This window comes from Carassius auratus, chromosome 2, assembly GCF_003368295.1.
Source record: "Carassius auratus strain Wakin chromosome 2, ASM336829v1, whole genome shotgun sequence".
NCBI classification, from domain to species: domain Eukaryota; kingdom Metazoa; phylum Chordata; class Actinopteri; order Cypriniformes; family Cyprinidae; genus Carassius; species Carassius auratus.
In genome coordinates, this window is record NC_039244.1 from 18,629,711 (window position 1) to 18,651,271 (window position 21,561).

At 37.0% G+C, this 21,561-nt stretch overlaps 1 long non-coding RNA gene and 2 gene segments (V, D, J or C); all 3 read left to right on the forward strand.

Moving 5' to 3' along the window:
- Positions 1-411: 411 nt before the first annotated feature.
- Positions 412-903, forward strand: LOC113110916 (T cell receptor alpha variable 9-2-like). The segment is given in 2 exon segments: positions 412-451; positions 523-903. Coding segments are annotated over 2 exon segments (387 nt in total).
- An 11,209-nt stretch (positions 904-12,112) lies between these two features.
- On the forward strand, positions 12,113-19,037 carry LOC113118918 (uncharacterized). 2 transcript variants are annotated; one of them, XR_003294407.1, is made up of 2 exons: positions 12,113-13,561; positions 17,602-19,037. It is a non-coding gene; the product is annotated as an uncharacterized LOC113118918 (long non-coding RNA). The 2 variants fall into 2 exon arrangements; XR_003294406.1 differs by lacking the exon at positions 17,602-19,037 and adding an exon at positions 16,267-17,401.
- A 711-nt stretch (positions 19,038-19,748) lies between these two features.
- Positions 19,749-20,371, forward strand: LOC113040856 (T cell receptor beta variable 5-1-like). The segment is given in 2 exon segments: positions 19,749-19,793; positions 19,983-20,371. Coding segments are annotated over 2 exon segments (432 nt in total).
- Positions 20,372-21,561: the final 1,190 nt, after the last annotated feature.

Genomic DNA, 21,561 nt, shown 5'->3' on the forward strand with positions numbered 1-21,561 from the left:
CTGCAGTGGTATCACCAATATCCCGGTTCAGCTCCTGAATACCTTATAGTCATATTCCATATTATAGTCTGAAATTGTAGATCTAGATTCTCTGTAAAACTGAACAAAAAGAAAACCCATGTGGATCTGGAGATCTTTTCTTCTAAAGTGACAGACTCTTCTCTGTACTAATGTGCCCTAGAGCCCACTGTGACAGAAAACTAAATAAAACTGCAAAAAACATTTCAGAAATGATATTACCTTGTCAAATAGAAAGTGCAAGCAGATTTAGGCATCAATCCATCATATATGCTAATGTCTGTGCTTTTAAGAGGGTTCTGTCAAAAGGTGGAGCTAAACACAGGTTGTGAAACAGATTAGTTCAGTGATAGTCAGCATCACAGATCACTGATGCAAGCAGCAACTACCATCATGTTCACTTGTGTGCTTTTACTCCTGACTTTTACTCAAGGTAAAATCTTACAAGTATCATTATATCAACATATCTCATTTTAAACATGCTTAAATAAGCTGTTGTTGTAGGTAACAGAGCCAAAGATGTCATCACCCCATACAATTATGTAGCATTTGCCACTGAGACTGAGAGTGTGAAACTCTCTTGTAACTACACTGGTTCTGTTGATAGTCTTCACTGGTATCTGCAACATGCAGGTTCACCACCACAGTTCCTCATTCTGGAGTACTATGGAACAACTACTCGTGCGAATCCTGGAATATCCATCAGTCACAGAAAAGAAGAGAATAGTGTGGATCTGATCATCTCTTCTGCTGCTGTATCAGACTCTGCTCTCTACTACTGTGCCCTGCAGCCCACAGTCACAGGAAACACTCTACACTTCATACAAGAACCTGACTGGCTCTATAAATGAGATGTCAATAACAGCAAGTAGTATCCACACAGATGAATGTTACATTCAAATTCATATTTAACTATACATTTACCAGCTGGTTAGTATTTCTACTAGTTAATATTTCTTATGTACATATTTACTTAGTAAATTCTAATTTTTTTTTATGAAATCATTGATATAATATAACAATATAACTATTATATAACTATCTATACCATATCGATATCAATAAATAAATTCAAGTTTTATCTTCCTTTTATTTTTCAGATTCACAAAAGTATTATCCCTGTTAAACTTATGGATGCCAACGGGAGAATACATGTTTGTCACATCACCACTGGGGGGTGCTGTGTACAATAAAATATTTCAGAAAGGACGAATTTAGTGCTGCAAGCAGAAAACTCAATATCAAATATTGAATATTTAAACTCTACCAAAACGACTTTATTTAGTTTATCTTTAATGATCCTCATAGTAACATAATAAACATGATCACAGTAACATTTGCTGATCAAACTGAATTAGTAGAGGGAGATAATTATTGAACAAGAGGTAGTATTTTTCATTCTGTATTTCATTTCATTCGCTGAAGGCACAATCATCTCAGATTTTAATAAGGGAAAACAAAGAAGGTGGTCTAAATAAGCCACACCCACACTGTAACTACACAACAAGATACTACAATCATTACAATTCAGTTTATAAAGCCTCGAGCATGAAGTTAGTAAATCTTGGAGAGATGGAGAGATGCTTTCTTCTGATTCTAATATCCACTACAGGTATAACACATGTAAACTGAGTAGACTTAGATAATGTACATTAAAATGTTTTGGCCATGCAACATTTTTTAATGTTACTCTATTACTATAACGACATCACATGTTTATTATTGTAATTTTAATGTAAAAATGTTATGACATTTTGGACAAACCAGCTGACCTGTTATTAAATCTCTCCAATTGTCTTGCAGGTATTTTATCTGACAGCATTCAACCGAAAGACAAGGAAACTAATATTTACAGAACAGTAGAAGAGCGTGTAACACTGAGCTGCACTTATGATACAGGCAGCAATTATGTCTATCTTTACTGGTACAGACAGTATCCCAATGGGAAACCAGAATATATACTGTTTAAAGGTGCCCGGACTTGGAGCAGTCATGAAGATATACCAGACACTCGGTTTCAGTCGATTACATCCCAAACATCCACTGAACTCAGTATTACGAGTGTAACTCTGTCAGATTCAGCTCTCTATTATTGTGCTCTAAGAGTAGGAGCCCAGTGATACAAAATGCCTGAGAAGCTTTACAAAAACTCACATGTAATTTTTGCACTTAAAAAAATTATCAAATAAAAATTAAACCACAATCATACCTTTTGTGTAAAACCACAGCACTTCACAAACACAATACTGTAACACCTGCTGGAGAAAAAAAAGTGCTTAGGTGGAAAGTATACAGGAAGATAATAATCCTTTGGTTTGTCATGCCATAATAAACCTTCCTTTTTAATGATGTCAGGAGAAGGTCTACACTGACTAAAAGTAACAGACCAAAATATAGAACACCAAATATTTAAACGTCTCTTTAATACATTCTGACTGCAACAAACCTCAGGTTATTAGTGGTACTATGTTCATATCTATCATATTTAAGCCTCAAATGCTATTTTATCTATTCTAGACTGCAACTTTTAAGGGGAGGAGTTAACTTGAGATGTCCTCCTTTAGGTGCCAAAGAATGAATGATTTGTTGAACAACAGTTTATACTGAATACAGCATTGTGCGAAATGATGCTCTACTTGCCAGTTTTGCTTTGTTGTTGTGTGTATATTTTCAAATCTTGATCCCTTTTAACTACGATGAATTAAATAAAGTATAAATGTTTCATTAGGTAATTATTGATATGAAAATGTAACTGTCAAAGTGCCCCTTTATTTGACTGATTTTTCCGGTCAGTTAGCCAGTTAGATGGTTTTGTTTTGTAAGGTTTTTTTTTTGTTGTTTTTTTTGACCAGATACGTTTCTGTTTTGTTGTCTTGCATATAATTATCCTATTTCAGCTCTCTTTTGTATACTATTGTCTATGTCTTCTTTGTCAAAATGTAGTCAAATGTTCATAATCTCATCTGCAGGTTTCAGTTTTTTGGAATGTCCTCACACTCACACCAATCCAAACTGAGGTGTTTGGGACAGAGAGGGGCAATATAACTACTCATTACATCATGATTAGTCTGCAGTGGTATCTCCAATATCTGGGTTCAGCTCCTGAATACCTTTCAGTCATATTTCATGCTATGGGAAGGTTTCACAAAACTCCATAATTGTAGAACTAGATCCTTGATTCTGACTCAATTCAGACTCTGCCCTGATGCCCACTGTGACATGAAAACCTGACTGACTCTTACAATAAGATGTTGCCAAAAACAACAGGATCCATACAAATGAATATGTCAGTTAGATAAACTGAATTAGCTGTTACTCAAGTTATTTTGGTTTTATTATTAATTATTTTATCTTTTACCTAATAAGGTACGACACAGAAGGAGGTCAAAATAAACCACACCCACACTGCAGTTTCACAACAAGATACTACGATCATACATTTACCTTTACTTCTTTCCACAAAGCAAGTTAGTAAACCTTCCCAACATGGAGAGATGCTTTCTTCTTATTCTAATATCCACTCCAGGTATAAGACATGTAATCTGAGCGTCTCAAATGTAATGTACAAATGTTTTGGCAATGCAATTTTTGCTATTTTTGTTACTTTATTACAATAAAATCATCACATTTGTTGAAGAAACTGTTTTTAGTCATGTAATTTTCCTTTTAAATGTGATGAAGTTTCGGACATGCCAGCTGACCTGATATTAAATCTTTACAATTCTCTTGCAGGAATTTTATCTGACAGCATTCAACCGAAAGACATGGAAATTAATATTTACACAACTGAAGAAGAGCGTGTAACACTGAGCTGCACTTATGATACCGGCAGCAATTATGTCTATCTTTACTGGTACAGACAGTATCCTAACAGAGAACCAGAATATATACTGTTTAAAGGTGCCCGGACTTGGAGCAGTGAAGAAGATATACCAGACACTCGGTTTCAGTCGATTACATCCCAAACATCCACTGAACTCATTATTAAGAGTGTAACTCTGTCAGATTCAGCTCTCTATTATTGTGCTCTAAGAGTAACAGCCCAGTGATACAAAGTGCCTGAGAGGCTTTACAAAAACTCACTCAGAAAACTTGCTTTGAACAGTGAGTTATCAAATGAATATCAGACCACATATGTGTCTTCATAAACCACAAAGGCAAATTGAAGGATATGGTAAAACCTGCAGCAAATAAATAAACAGCTGCATGTAGCCTACAGTAAACAACATCTGATGTAAATGGGGTAATTTTAGTGATTAATAATTAGTAAGCCCTCTGTATTATCAGTAGTATTATCTCTTTAGCATGGATTATTAGTATGAGATTATTATTACGTAATTTATATTTTAGTCACAATATTGCCAGTTGTTTTTGCTCTTTTGTTCTGCCAACTCAAATAGTTCCAAATGAAGCCACAAAAGAATCACGGCATCTGCAGCGACACACAGTTAAGGGTGCGTGTTTTTGAACAGTTCAACTCTGAATGATTCGGTCATAAAAACAGACTCACTTATAAAAACATTATTTTGGTTAATTCCTGAATTAATCTGAGCTTTTGCATGGATTAATTTAAAGGATGTATGATTCAATAAAGACATGTTTCATTCCTGAATGAATCAGCATTTTAAATTAATCAGTTAATGACTCACTCAAAGAAAGTCCAGTCACCTGTCGCCACCTGTTGGTTCTGTTTTTGGATATTAGTACTGCATCAATACTGCATTGTAATGAGGTACTTCATGATGGGATGAGCCAATCAGACACTGTAATGCCCTTTGCATTTATAAGGAGCAGTGCAAAAAGTTCTGGGTACAATCACTGTGCAAACTAAAAATGACTAGATCACTTTTCATCTGTCACACATTTCTGGCAGGTACATTTTAACCCTGTTTTGTCAGCTAATTTGTCTAGTCGAAATGTAGTCAAATGTTCATAATCTCATCTGCAGGTGTCAGTTTTGGGAATATCATCACACCAGTCCAAACTGCGGTGTTTGGGACAGAGGGGCACATTATAACTCTGTCCTGTAGCTACTCCTCAGCGATTAGTCTGCAGTGGTATCTCCATTATCCTGGTTCTGATCCTGAATACCTTTTAGTCATATTCCATGCTACAGGGAAAGTTTCACAAAAGTCTAAAATTGTAGATCTAGATTCTGGATTCTCTGGAAAACTTCAAGAAAACCTGTGTGGATCTGGAGATCTCTTCTGCTAAAGTGACAGAGTCTGCTCTGTAATACTGTGCCCTGGGCCCACTGTGACAGAAAACTAAATTAAAGCTGCAAAAAACATTTGAGAAATGACATGATTTTGGCAAATAACAAGTGCAAGCTGATATACAGTAGGTATCAATCCATTATAATATATGTTAATTTCTGTGCTTTATAAGAGGGTTACTGTATTTTTACAGGTGGAGCTTAACACCGGCCTGAGAAACAGATTAGTTCAGTGATAGTCATTTATAGTCATTTATTTTTCAGATTCACAAATGTATTGTCCCTGTTATACTAATGGATGTCAATGGGAGAATAAACTAAGAAGGTTGTCTAAATAAGCCACACCCACACTGTAACTTCACAACAAGATACTACAATCATAGAATTAACTTTAAACTTCAGTTTATAAAGCCTAGAGCATGAAGTTAGAAAATCTTGGAGAGATGGAGAGATGCTTTCTTCTGATTCTAATATCCACTACAGGTATAACACGTGTAATCTGTGTAGACTTAGATATAATGTACATTAAGATGATTTTGGCCATACAAACATATTTTATGTTACTCTAGTACTATAACATCATCACATTTATTAAGGAAACTATTTTTATTATTGTAATTTTAATTTAGAAATTAAATTAGATTTTGTACAAACCAGCTGACCTGTTATTAAATCTCTCCAATTTTCTTGCAGGTATTTTATCTGACAGCATTCAACCGAAAGACAAGGAAACTAATATTTACAGAACAGAAGAAGAGCGTGTAACAGGCAGCAATTATGTCTATCTTTACTGGTACAGACAGTATCCTAACAGAGAACCAGAATTTATACTGTGGAAAGGTGCTCGATCGCAGAGCATATATAGTTATACACCAGACCGTCGGTTTCAGTCGATTACATCCCAAACATCCACTGAACTCAGTATTACGAGTGTAACTCTGTCAGATTCAGCTCTCTATTATTGTGCTCTAAGAGTAGTAGCCCAGTGATACAAAATGTCTGAGAAGCTTTACAAAAACTCATGTAGTTTTTGCCTTAAAAAAATAAATTAACATTTAACCACAATCATATCTTGTGTAAAGCCACAACACTTCTTTCACAATATGATATTTGTAACACCTGCCGGAAGAAAAGGAAATGTGTGCTTAGGGAGAAAATGGAAGATGATAATTCATTGTTTTTGTCATGACATAATACATCTTCCTACAAAAGAAGCTATAAAGATCTAGTTTTCCATATTTTTTTTTTAAAACTACACTGACTAAAATTAAGAGACCAAAATACAGAACATCAAATGTTTCCATGACTGTAATCTCAGGTTATTAGTACTTCAGTAAAACTCCTGACCTGTGTGTTCATATCTGTCATATCTAGGCTTCAAATGCTAATTCATCTTATAGTCTGCAGATTTGAAGGGGAGGAGTAAATCTGAGACTTCCTCCTGTACCTGACAAGGAATGAATGCTAGTTGAACAACAGTTTGTGCTGAATACTGCATTGTGCAAAAAGACACTCTGCTATTGCTAATATTAAGTCACTAATATTGCTAAGTTCCTCAATATCTTTTAGTCATTCTATATTCTTCTGGGAAATTGTCGATCATGATCCTCGATTCTCTGGCAAACTGAATGACAAGAAAACCCATGTGTCTGATCATATCCTCTGCTGCAGTATCAGACACTGACTCATAATATACAAATATTATGGGGAAAAGATGATGAGTTAATGGACTTACAAGACTGTAGGATAGATAACAATGTTTTCTTGTAGTCCTATTTTATATTATGCACTTTATGTAACATTTATTCAAGATAAACTTCATTTGAAGGACTATCGCATGTAATGTTGGTTGGTAAATATTATAATTTAATAATGAAATATTTATATAATAAATAACATAATTTCTTCATTTAGACTTTAATTATTAGACTACAGTGTTTCCCATACATTGAATGCAGGTGTTTTTACATCACTGTATTTCTGAAGGAAACCGACAGTCTTCCACAAAAGCAATGAATGTCATTTTCATTTAATCTTGCACGTAATGTCAGATAAAGAAGTACTGGAGAAACCTCAATCTCTAACACTCAAACACCGACTCCTGCTGGCACAGAATGAGTTTGCATAAATATATATGCCCCCTGTGAAACACTGGACTATGGTATAAATATATACTATATAACAGTTTCACTACAATTCAAGTTATAATGCTAGAATTAAATAACAATAAAAAAATAACACATATGCACTTATCAGATCCTGAATTTTTTATTGTTAATCTACACTCTACCAGAAAGATTTCACAAAGGTCAGAAATTGTGGATCGAGATTGTCAATTATCTGGGAAAGGGAATGAAGAGAAAACCCCTGTGATTCTGGAGATCTCCTCTGCTAAACTGAAAGATGCATATATATATATATATTCAATCAGTAAATAAATAATGAATATAATTTTATCTGAATCATAGAAGAAAACTGAATAATATTTCTCAAAAACTACTGAATGTTTTACGTTTGACAAGATGTATAGCTTTGATGTAAAAAAATAAAGATGAATAAAATTATGCCCAGCTTATGTACATTACTTTTATGATATTAGTTCACCACCTGCATGGAAGTCTTAGAAACTGTTAACCTTTGAAAAATTTGCTATATTTGGGACCTACAGAACAAGTCTCAGCACAGTGTAGATGTTGTTTGACAAGCAGTCAAGAGCAATTATACTTCCTGTTTTTGTATCCACTCCCTAATATTTAAAGATCAACCTCAAACAAAGCACATTATGATGTATCTGATGTGATCATGGAAAGACTTCAAATGCTCATTCGACAAATCAGAAAACATCTACTGCTGTATTTACTTACAGCATCGGGTACAATCCACAAGTCTAGTATGATTATTCAGGTATTTAAATATATACATCTTAATAGTGAAACTGTGTCTTATTAAAAAAAAAAAATACCTTGCGCTGCTAACGCAATGCTCTACCATGAGCAACAGGAACAATACAGATGTTGTGTGACAAGCAGTCAAGAGAAATTATACTTCCTGTTTTTGTATCCACCCCCTAATATTTAAAGATCAACCTCTCATAGAATCTGCAAATTAAGACGTATCTGATGTGATCATGGAAAGACTCCAAATGCTCAGCCAACAAATCAGAAAACATCTACTGCTGTATTTACTTACAGCATCAGGTACAATCCACAAGTCTAGTATGATTATTCAGGTATTTAAATATATACATCTTAATAGTGAAACTGTATCTTATATAAAAAAAAAAAAAATCCTTCCAGGTGTTATCTGTCAAGATTGGATTCGACCAAGTGACCAGAGGACCAGTGTTTCCAGTACAGAAGGAGATCCTGTAACACTGGAGTGTTCATATGACACAAGCAGCAGCTATGTTCTCCTTTATTGGTACAGACAGTTTTCTAAAACACAGCCAGAATATATACTGCTTAAAGGTGGACGATCAGAGACATATGAGAACATACCAGACCCTGATCGATTTGGATCAACTACATCCCAGAAATCCACTTCACTGACCATTAAAAGTGTAACTCTGTCAGATTCAGCTCTTTATTACTGTGCTCTAAGAGTAACAGCCCAGTGTTACAAAGTGCCTGAGAGGCTGTACAAAAACTCACTCAGAAAACTTGCTTTGAACAGTGAGTTATCAAATGAATATCAGACCACATTTGTGTCTTCATAAACCACAAAGTCAAATTGAAGGATAAGGTAACACCTGCAGCAAATAAACAAACAGCTGCATGTAGCCTACAGTAAACAACATCTGATGTAAATGATAATATTAGTGAATAAATAAGCCCTATATATGATCAGCAAAGCTCTTTAGCATGTATTATTAGCAAGACATTAATATTTAGTAACTTACATTTTAGTCATAATATTGCCAGTTGTTTTTTTGTTCTGCCATAGCAAATAGTTCCAAATGAAGCCACAAAAGAATCAATGCATCTCCCAGCAAAACACAGTTAGAGGATTAGTGTTTTTGAACAATTCAATTGAGTGAATGATTCAGTCATAAAAACAGACTCGCTTATAAAACATCCATTTTGTTAATTCCTGAATAAATCTGAGCTTTTGAATGGATTAATCTAAAGAATTAATGATTTAATAAAGACTAGTTTCATTCCTGAATTAATCAGCATTTTAAACTAATCAGTTGAATTAATAATTTAATGACTCACTCAAAGAAAGTCTGTGGTATCGCCAATATCATGTTTCAGCTCCTGAAACCCCTATAATCTTATTCCATGCTATAGGGAAAGTTTCACAAAAGTCTGGAATTGAAGTACTAGATCCTCGATTCTCTGTAAAACTGAATGAAAAGAAAACCCATGTGGATCTGCTAGTGACAGACTCTGCACTGAACAACTGTTCCCTGGAGCCCAATGTGACAGGAAAACACTACACACCAAACAAAAACCTGACTGACCCTTAAAAATTTGATTCTGTCTAAAAAACAAAACAAAAAAAACAGGATCCATAAAAATTTATATGTCCGTTAGATCAACTGAATTAATGGATGAAGAAACTTCCTCAAGTAATTTTGGTTTAATAATTCATTTTAAGATATTTGTACATTGAAGGCACAATAATTTTAGCTTTTAATAAGGAATGACACAGAAGGAGGTCTAAGTAAACCACACCCACTCTGCAGTTTCATAACAAGATACTATGATTTACCTTTACTTCATTTCATAAAACAAGTTAGTAAACCTTCCCAACATGGAGATATGCTTTCTTGTTATTATAATATCCACTCCAGGTACAGTATAAGACATGTAATCTGAGCAGACTCAAAATAATGTTTTGAAAATGCAACCTTTTTTTATTTATTTAATGTTGCTCTATTACAGTAGCATCTTCACATTAGTTGAAGAAACTTTTTTATTATTATCATTTTTGGACAAGCCAGCTGACCTGTTATTAAATCTCTCCAATTTTCTTGCAGGTATCTTATCTGACAGCATTCAACCGAAAGACATGGAAACTAATATTTACAGAACAGTAGAAGAGCTTGTAACACTGAGCTGCACTTATGATACAGGCAGCAATAATGTCGATCTCTACTGGTACAGACAGTATCTTAACAGAGAACCAGAATTTATACTGTGGAAGGGTGCTCGATCACGGAGCAGTTATGAATATATAGCAGACACTCAGTTTCAGATGACTACATCACAAACACTCTCTATTATTGTGCTCTAGTAGCAGCCCAGTGATACAAAATGTCTGAGAAGCTTTACAAAAACTTACATGCAGTTTTTGCCTGAAAAAAAATCAAATAAAAATGTAACCAGATCATATCTTGTGTAAAACCACAACACTTCTTTCACAATATGATATTTGTTACACCTGCTGGAAGAAAATTAAATGTGTGCTTAGGGGGACAATATACAGGAAGATGATAATTCATTGTTTTTGTCATTCCATAATAAATATTCCTACAAAACAACCTCTAAAAATCTAGTTTTCCATGAAGAATTTTTTTTTTTTTTCAAGTCAGCACATAGGTCGACAGCGACCAAATGTAAGAGACCAAAATACAGAACATCAAATGTTTCCATGATTGTAATTTCATGTTATTAGTGGTACGTCAGTAAAACTCCTGACCTGCGTCCTCATATCTTTCATATCTAGGCTTCAAATGCTATTTTATCTATTATTGTCTGCAGATTTGAATGGGAGGAGTAAATCTGAGACCTCCTCCTCTAGCTGACAAGGAAAGAATGATAGTTGAACAACAGTTTTTGCTGAATAAATCGTTATGCAAAAAGACGCTCTGGTTACAAGTTTTGCTTTGTTGTCTTATGTGTACAGTAGGTGGACAACCAGAATGGGTCTTACCACCGCGTGTACCACTGTGGCATTAACTGCAAGTCAGTCGCGTGTTAAAATAATTAGCAAAACTACCGCCAAGTGGCACAAAGAGATGGACTGCAAACTGAATATAATTGTACAATTTTGGTGTGGAAACGGAGATGAAAGGAGGAAGTAAAACAACAATAAAATTATAATATAATATTATAACATCCTTAAAAACTATTAGAAAATTTAAAGTGAGTTAATTTCAAAACATGGTTTAGTCTACACATAAAAAAAATAAAAGAAAGACCTTTACACAGGCTCTTACTGCATGCTATTGTTATTAAACAGTCACTATATATATATATATATATATATATATATATATATCAGAAAAAAATCATAATATTTTAACATAACAAGAACCGAAATGAAAACATTTATATGTTTCATGTTATATGTTTTTATGCTTCAAATGGGAAAAATAACACATTTATATAATATATCTTAATAGTTGTAAGGGAAAAAGGTCAATTTAGCTCAAAGGGAATCATTTAAGATTTTAAAGGGAATTTGAACAGAATCACTGTTTCACGGCTGATCACTGACACGGCTAGCGATTCGTTGAACGAGCTGTTTAACATCAAATCTGCAATGGATATTAATATCCAAATTATGGTGATAAGCACACACACTCACACATTCACACAAGTTGCAGGAAGATAGAAAATTTTGAGATTAAGAGAATGAAAATGTGAAATCCCAAGTTTACAGCAATACGCGAAATTGTAGAGACATGAACAGCCATCAATCAGTTAATTAACCCTCGCATTGAAATCCTCAATGAGGTTCAAATTATATTAGATACACCATAACAGATGTGAGACTGGAGGTATGTTACTTGTATTGCCTGTGTAAAGGGGTTCCCTTTGTTGTCTTTGGAAAGGGGGTTTCTCGAGGTTGCTGATTGGCTGGAAGTTCAGTAGTCGTTGAAGTGACGTCTTGGGAAGCCCGTGGTTGGATGTTGGCTGACGATGCTGTTGTAGAAAAATTTATATTTTACTCTTACTTATTTACTTTCTTAGACATTTTGTGGGTTTTCATATATTTTTGTTTTTCCTTTTGATTTAACTTGTGTTTCTCTCTCAGTATGTATGTTTGTCACCTGAAATGCAACGAAGACATCACACAGTAAAACAAAGAGCCTTTGAAGTCTTTAGTGTGGGCAATTTACTCAGGAAAGATCAGAGGGGTTATCCATAAATAAAGACCTTTGACCTCACGGGTGTGAAGATAATAAAAGCCCAGGGGGTTAGGAGGACCATTGTGTTTTCTGAAAGAGTTAGTTTTGGTTTACGGGGTTAAGTGGAAATTTACAGAGAAGGAGCCCTGTAAGGAGTGGGGGTGATAACAGTATAATAAGGCTGTCTGTTTTCAGTGTGATTCAGGTCTGTTGTGTTTCAGGGTAGCTGCTGAAACAGTGAATGCACCTCTTTAAGGAAAATAAACTTCTTTCCTTAAATATAATTTGATTCCTTGTCTCTTACACTGAGATGCTATTTGTTTGTAATTGTTTTTGCCACAACAATTTGGTGTCAGAAGAGTGGGATCTCACAGTGGTTTCTTCTGGTCCTGAGCGGATTTGACGAAGTGATCATCTCAGAGCACCAGGCTCTGGTCTTACCTCGAAAATTGAGAGAGAAGAGCCAAAACTGCTTTCAGGGCCAGAGTGACTCAGATGAGATCAGAAAGAACCCGGTGGCAGTAAAAGCATCTCAGGTAAGAGACTGTAAATTGTTTATTTTGAGTGGTGTAATTCGACATGACTGTGTGTGAACCATAGTGGCTGACCATCGCTTTGGTGCAAGCAAAGAAGGTTTTCAAGAGGCAAATTGTAACATGGGGCAGAGGTTTTCAAGAGGCAAATTTTATGCCGAAAACTAGAAGCTTTAATTCAATTTTATGCCGAAAACTAGTTTGTAGGTGGACGGAAGAGCCACAGCGAGCAGAGAACGTTTTCAAGAGGCAAATTGTAACAATGGTGCAGAGGTTTTCAAGAGGCAAATTGTCAATTTTATGCCGAAAACTAGAAGCTTTAATTCAATTTTATGCCGAAAACTAGCTTGTACCATAGTGGCTGACCATCGCTTTGGTGCGAGCAGAGAAGGTTTTCAAGAGGCAAAATTGTAACACGGGCAGAGAAGGTTTTCAAGAGGCAAATTGTAAATTTTATGCCGAAAACTAGAAGCTTTAATCAATTTTATGCCGAAAACTAGCTTGTAGGTGGACGGAAGAGCCACAGCTGATTAGGTGAACTAGAATCATTCAATCGAGTGAAGATTTTGAGTAAGCTTAATTTACAGAGCATTTTTGCTAACCTTGCCGATTTGAGGTGACAAAATCGGATCTGTTGAAGACGTTTAACAGATTATAGACGTGCGTCGAAGGAAATCCAGAAGAGATTGAAGTCAGCCAACATGGGATCACCAAACAGTAAGCTAGCAAATTTTTATACACCAGTTTTCGGTCAAATGAAAAAGAATTATGGACATAAGTGCATGTTAGACATGGAAAAGCTGATCAAATATCATGATTTTCCCGAAGAAGGGACATTGAGTAAAATAAGACTGAATGTTGTGAGAGAGTCCGTTGAAAAGAATAATCAAAAACAGAATGGTTGTTGTATGTGTTTTCGTCACGTGTGTAGAGGATGTGAGCAGACTATAGGTTGTTGGTTAGAAGAGGCTGAAAGACGAGAACGAAAGCAAATGCAGAAAGAATTGGCATGTAACGGTAGGGGTGAAATGAAAAAGATAGAAGAGAATGTGTGTGAGAAAACAGCTCCACCGGAGCAAAATGCTACTAATGAAAAGTGTGTTTGTGTTTTCCAATATGCACCCGAGATCGGGTCAGCACCGCCGGCTTCTAAACATCACTACCCTGTGGCAGAGCTGACAGCCCTGAAACTGGACCATGATCTCAACTGCTCTCCGTTCCAAAGACCAGCAACAAATTCAGCAGGAGTTGCGGCGAGAGGAGCGCGAGCAGCGGCAGACACAACAGTGCACATGACGGAGAAAAGGACATCTTCGGAAACACATCTGAAACTGTTTCCAGCACAACTGATTCAGAAAGGCCAAGCACCAGCAGGCCGAGAGTGAAAAGTGGACAGATCAGCGTCACAGCTCCGAAAGACACAGCGCCGATAACATAAGAGCTCTGATGGTCAAAGTTGCGGGCCCAGATGGGCCAATTTTGTTTGTTTGTTTGTTTGTTTGTTTGTTTTGTTTTTAGAGCTTGGACAATGATATGAGAGACCTGATGGCACATCTCATGTTACCAGATCCGCAGGATGCGAGCGAAAGGTTTGCGAAAGAACAGCTTTTACTGTGCCAAGAGTCCAGCCCGACTTCAGAAGAACTGAGACGGATGCTGGGTGTGAAAATGGGTCCAGCGAACTGGCATAAGATGAACAGAAAACGGGCAACAACGGACGTGAGACGTGTGCACACAGACTGAGAACCATGCAAGCAACAAACCATACAGGAAAGAAGTGGAAAATTTCACTAACGCAGTAAGCGCAGAATTTCCTCCGCGTGTGGACACTGAAAAGATTAAAAAGAAGGAGAGCAGGATGGAGATGGTCCAGTTCGAGGAGGTCAGTGACTGACTACGAGAAAGGGAAGTGAACATTTATTTCTAACACGCAAAACACGCACAAACACAAACACATACACTGATTTACTGTCTGCTATCTGCAATGAAGAATCTGCTTGCAAATCTTTGTGTGTTTGGAAAAAATGTTGTGAATGATGAAAGTTTGAGCAGTGTTTCTGAAGAATGTTTAAAACTGTACAAAACCACAGGGTTTTTCTCAAATGCCAAAATACCCAATAATAGTAGAGGGAGTAATAATTAACTTTTAAGTCGATTCCGGAGAGTGCCAGAGCACTTCACGACCATGTGACTTGCCATGTGTGCCGAAAATGACAGGAAAAGTGTATGAAAGCACTTCGGCTTCAGGCCATTTGATCCATCATCTAATGGCCAGAGATTTAATGTGTGAATTAAATTTGACTCTCTGTGCTGATTCCTATGGCATTAGCATTGAGGAAGTACCACAAAAAACATGTTCTAAATTTGAGCCGCAGTGGGCTTACGAATGGTAGATAAAAGAAGTTGATTGGGCAGAGATGATTTTGAAATTGGCTAAAGTTTGAACAACACCAATCAACACAGAGTTTATGAAGCCTGATAAAATGCATTGCACGTCACATGTCGTAGTTGAGTGAGACTCAGAGTATGGAGAAACTTGGTTTAATGGTGTGGAGAATGAAAGTGTGAAATTTGACAAGATCTTCTGGACAGAGAATGTGTGTTTGCTTTCTGTGAGTTTGAATGAACAACAATTGCAGTGTTATTTAATGACAGAAGAGAGTGTTCCCTACCTATTTGTGTTGAATGTCATAAAGCAGCAGTGGAAAGATTTAGGGCTTTTTTGTGTAAAAGTGCCTACAGGCCACAGACTGGGTTGAAGTTGATAAAGACATAGCACAGAGCAAAAGTGTTGGAGCATTTAAATCAAACTGTGATTTTGATGTGCAGGTTTTGAGAACTGTTCTTTTGTGAAGAATGATGTGTGTAAAAAAAAAAAAAAAAAAAAAAAAAAAAAAAAACTTAGAAGAAATTGGGATGGGGGCTATTTCTGCCTCAGATGTTTATATTTCTTTGGCAGAAATACCATCAAACTGTGACTCTGTGACTCTCCTGAAGCATCTTGAGCAGGGGGGGCACAAGGTTAGTCTTTTAAAGCTGCAGTTTGTGAAACAGGAAGTAGCCTTCCTGGGACAAGTGATCAAACCAAATAGCAAAGCACTGTCTGAGAAATGGGTACGGGCCATAAAAGAGGTCCCAAAACCAGTTACAAAGAAACTGATGCTGTCATTTTTTTGGGGGATGTGTACTTACTGCAGAATATTCATCCCTAATTATGCCATTTTTGAGCAGCCTTTACAAGCCCTAACGACAGGGAAAAGGCTGAGGTCATGTGACAGACTTGTCTGGACAAGCGAGGCTAAGGAAGCATTTGATAACATGAAAGTGCTATGGCTCCAACATAAGGCCTTCCTATCATAAACCGCTCGCTTGTACAGATGGTTGATGAAAAGACTGGTTTTATGTCTTCTGTTCTCTTGCAGACTCATGGTGACAGACTGCGACCTGTGGCCTATTTTTCAGCGAAACTTGATGCTGTAGCTGCAGGACTTCCACACTGCCTGGGAGCAGTGGCAGCGGCCAAGCTGGCTGTGATGGCCTCGAGATAATTTGTAGGCTACTCTGATTTGACTTTAATGGTTCCACACGCAGTATCCATGATTTTGCAAGAATAGAGAACGTCACATTTGTCTACAGCCCGATGGCTGAGGTATCATACAATTTTGTTGGACATGCCAAACATAACTGTAAAACGATGCACAACTTTGAATCCTGCCACCCTTCTGCCCACACAGGAGGATGGTGAGGAACATCACTGTTGTCTGTCAGCACTCGAACAGGTGTGCACACCACGTCCAGACCTTTAAGACATACCGCTTGATAATTGTGACAATGTCCTCTTTGTGGATGGGTCTGCCTCGAAAGATCCACAAACAGGGCAGAATAAAGTGGGTTATGCTGTAACGACTGAATTTGAAACTCTGAAATCTGACAAATTACCATCACACTATACTGTGCAGGCAGCAGAACTGGTTGCATTGACCGAAGTGTGTAAACTGACAGCAGATAAATGCGTGACAATATACACAGACTAGCGATACACTTTTGGGGTCACGCATGACTTTAGTGCTTTGTGGAAGCACAGAAAATTATTGAAATTGGAAGGGAGGCCGATACTAAACGCGTCTCTGGTATCGGACCTGCCCGAGGCTATTCTATTGCCAGACAAAATTGCGATTTTTAAGTGCGCAGCGCATACTAATGATAAAAGTTTCACCTCAACAGGAAATGCTAGAGCTGATATGGCTGAGGATCAGAATGAAGATAATAGTAAAAGAGCCACTTGCGCACAAGTTGACATTAATCTTTACATTTATCCTTGTTTACAGAGCATGCAGTCTTTTTCCACAGGAGCTGAGAAAAAACAACTGGAAGGCATCAGGCTGTTTATAGCGTGTGGAGATCCGTTGTTGGAACGCCCTGTTTTCCCAAACATTTCTTTTTTAAACATTATGCTAAGTTGACACATGGGTTAGACCATGTATCAAAAGGGGGAATGATTGCACAGATGAAAGAATTGTGGTTTACCAAGGGCTTTCTCAATATTCGCTGATACTTTAAAAAAAAAAAAAAAAAAAGGATGTTACATGACAATGAGAAAGAGAGTCAAAACAAATTTGAGGACATTCTAAATTCTCTTTGGTAGACCACCATTCATGGGAATAGAAGGGGGAAAAATGCAGGGTTCCATCAACGGATGTGTCTGAAAACTAAATGTTGAATTATTGCAAAGAAATGTCTTGTCTGTTATCCAACAGTTGTGTGCAGGTGAAAGCTGCCCAGAGGAAGGTTGCTGAGATGTTTCTGCCAAAGATCAGGCCCGGGGATTACGTGGTAATTCGTGACCTGAGGAGGAAGAACTGGAGGGCGAAACGGTGGCGAGGGCCATTCCAAGTTTTGCCGAGAACACACACGGCGGTGAAGGTCTGAGGGAGAGAGCTTTGTGTGTGCACACCAGCCACTGCAGGAGAGTTCGCCCATATCAGAAGGGCAACAGGAGGAGGAGCCTCAGCAATAACAACAACAAGTTCAACAATAAGCCTCAAGATTGAGCCCAAACACCAAGTGCAAGAGCAAGGTCACTCAAGAGGAGTGATAAGGCCGGTGAGCAGAGTAAAGCCATCTGTGCAGCCACAACCAGAGACATTGCAAAGAGCTGCAATCACTAGACAAGATAGATCGCTCAAGACCGTGGTACCCATTCAGACTGCCAGGAATGTGTGGACTTTGTAAGACTACATTCAATTTGACTTTGCAACATAATTGAACCCATGAGAGAGGCTGTAAGAGAACCCGAGCGGACTGACAACCTGTGGGCCGGGTGGGTTTATGTCTTTGTGGGGAGGATGGATGTACTGGATAATTCAAACTGTTCTGCCAATTGTAGTGATAGGAATTCTGATCATGTTTTGCTTGCAATGAATTATGAGATGTATTTCCAGCTTAGTACAGAGTTAAGTCAGGGCTGGGACGCCCATACAAGCAGTAAAACTGACCACTTATCCAACAGATAGTGAACACAAATGTGATGATTATGAGAGTGACGAGAGTGATGACATTTACACAGAAATGTGAAGATTGATCAGGTATACGAAAGTCAGACTTGAGGAGTATAACTGTGATGAAATGACTTGAAACAATTATAATAATTTACGTTTTCGATATTATAGTCATGTATGAGTTTGCACAGAATTAAAAACAAGCGAGTTTTTAAGTTATTATAATCAAAACTAATGTTAAATAATCCAAATCGTTTATCAGAGAATGATAAAGAGGAGGAATTGTTGTAGAAAAATTTATATTTTACTCTTACTTATTTACTTTCTTAGACATTTTGTGGGTTTTCATATATTTTTGTTTTTCCTTTTGATTTAACTTGTGTTTCTCTCTCAGTATGTATGTTTGTCACCTGAAATGCAACGAAGACATCACACAGTAAAACAAAGAGCCTTTGAAGTCTTTAGTGTGGGCAATTTACTCAGGAAAGATCAGAGGGGTTATCCATAAATAAAGACCTTTGACCTCACGGGTGTGAAGATAATAAAAGCCCAGGGGGTTAGGAGGACCATTGTGTTTTCTGAAAGAGTTAGTTTTGGTTTACGGGGTTAAGTGGAAATTTACAGAGAAGGAGCCCTGTAAGGAGTGGGGGTGATAACAGTATAATAAGGCTGTCTGTTTTCAGTGTGATTCAGGTCTGTTGTGTTTCAGGGTAGCTGCTGAAACAGTGAATGCACCTCTTTAAGGAAAATAAACTTCTTTCCTTAAATATAATTTGATTCCTTGTCTCTTACACTGAGATGCTATTTGTTTGTAATTGTTTTTGCCACAACAATGCGGAGTTATGGGCTGGGTGAAGTTGAACGGACACTCAAGGTCAGACTCTGGAGACACAGTGTTACAAGACTTAACTCAGAACATGAATCTCTCAACGGAAAAGAAAAGAAACTAAAGTAAAAGAATAGAAGTAAAGTTTGACGAGACTAGGTGGTGTTTCTTCTCATTGTGGCTAATCAGCAGCAGGCGTGCAGTCCGAAGCACACTGGAACCACGCTCAAAGAATGCTAACATAACATCTTGTAGTTATTCCTCACCATTAAGTCTCCTTTGGTATCGACAGCCTAATACATCAACTCTTCAGTTCCCTATACTCATCCTACAAAGCTCTGAAAAAAGTAATACAGACTTCAGATAAGCGTCTGTCAGGAAAACTGAACGTGGACAAAAATCATGTGAATTTGGAAATCCCCTTTTCCAGAGTTAAAGACTGTGCAGACCATGGTAACAGTAAGTGAAATCTTAATGTACAAAAAGCTGACAGCTTGAGATCTCATGGGGTTTATCATGAGTTAGGAGGAGCTTCAAGAGCTCTAGAGATCATAAGTGCCATCATAGATGCACTATTTCAGCATGATGCGGCTCACCACAGTTATCCTGCTCTGTGCTGTTGGGAGTGAGTATAACTTAATATTACATAAAAGTCAAGTATATGTTTTATTTGTATTATGTTGTCTTAATAATATACAATATTTGACTATAATTACACCGTCAACTTTCAAAATGACTTCCTAAATGTCTTAATTAAAACAAAATGTGTTATTGTTTAGAGTCTATCATTACTTATCTTTATCATAATTTCCAGGTGGAAGTTTTGAGAGTCCCATTTCATCAGACCAAACTGAGGTTTTTCATGAGGAGGGTGCCAGTATAACTTTGTCCTGTAGCTACTCAACTGCAGTTAGTTTATATTGGTACCGCCAATATCCCAGATCAGCTCCTGAATATCTTTTATCAATTTTTCAAACCTCTGGACGGGTCCAGAATGCAGAGAATCTGGATTCTCGGTTTTCAGCAGGACTGAATGACAAGAAAAACCGTGTGGATCTGATCGTCTCCTCTGTCAAAGTGACAGATTCTGCTCTGTACTACTGTGCTCTGGAGCCCACAGTGACAGGAAACCTTTACACACTGTACAAAAACTTGCCTAGAAAATTCATGAAAAACATGTTCTCCTGGGCGCATACCTTGTAAACTTCCTTCAACAAGTTAAGATACTGTAACACATAAACAGTGTAAGCCCTAATAAGAAAAATATGTAATTATAAAAGAAGTCAAATACCATGAGCTATCTTTTTACTAGAATGAATCTGCCATCTAGTGGTCCTTTAGGCTCAGTACACTGGATTACTGGTGAAATATTTATAGTGAAATTTAATATAGCACTATTATTTACTCAAAAGTAGTGTTTGTGTGTGTGTTTCTTTTTAAATAATAGACTGGTAATATAAGTTTTCTTTCGTCTGTAATTTTTGCATGTATATTTAAAAATAATTCATCTAAATTTGTTCTGCATTATCAAAAAATAATTTCCCTAAAAATAAAACATTAAACTGAAAATTCAAATTAAAACATTGCCATAGATTAAAACTCTCTCTTCTTTCTTATTGCTGCACCCATAGATTAACAACCGTTGCTTTGCCGTTGCGCTCCGCTATAAGTGCAAACTGCATGTGATGCCTTTGTGGGTGAATTCTGCCGTCGGAATGTGATCGAATAGAGGGGTGGCTGCCGGATGGATGATGTGTTTAGCACGATTTGGTATGTATAACCCATGGGCGTAGGTTTAGGGGGGTACGCTAGGTACTAGTCCCTATCTGTTGTGAATTCATTCCTTTTAATTTTAAGAGTTGCGATCTGCGTTATGTTTCAGTAATGACTTGCTGAATTATTCTCACAGATATATTGCTGATACATTTCTCAGTTAATATTCTATATATCAGCGCATTTGACAGTTGTTTATTATAGAGTTTGTTATATGTTGAGTTATTGGTAATATGTGAACAATGAGTATTTATATCTGTTGTATTATTTATTTCAGAAACTACCTCAAATACACTAACTTGTGTGTTAGGTCACATCTTGTGCAATAAACCATCAAAATAAATATGATGACTCCGACTCCTTGACAAGAGTTCTGCAGCGGTCAATAAATATTAACCAGCATTCAGTGGGGCAATCCCCAACACTATCAATATTTTGAGATGGCAAATTTGTCCCCACCAGTATTTAGCAAGCTCCTTTGAACTGCTATATTTGGATCTTTGCACTCACCAAAAGCTGAGATCAAACCTACGCCCATGGTATAACCTCCTATTTCCCTTTTGCCCTCATGAAGGTAAATGGGGCTATAATTCTTTTATGTGTTTTAGGAGGTGAAACCA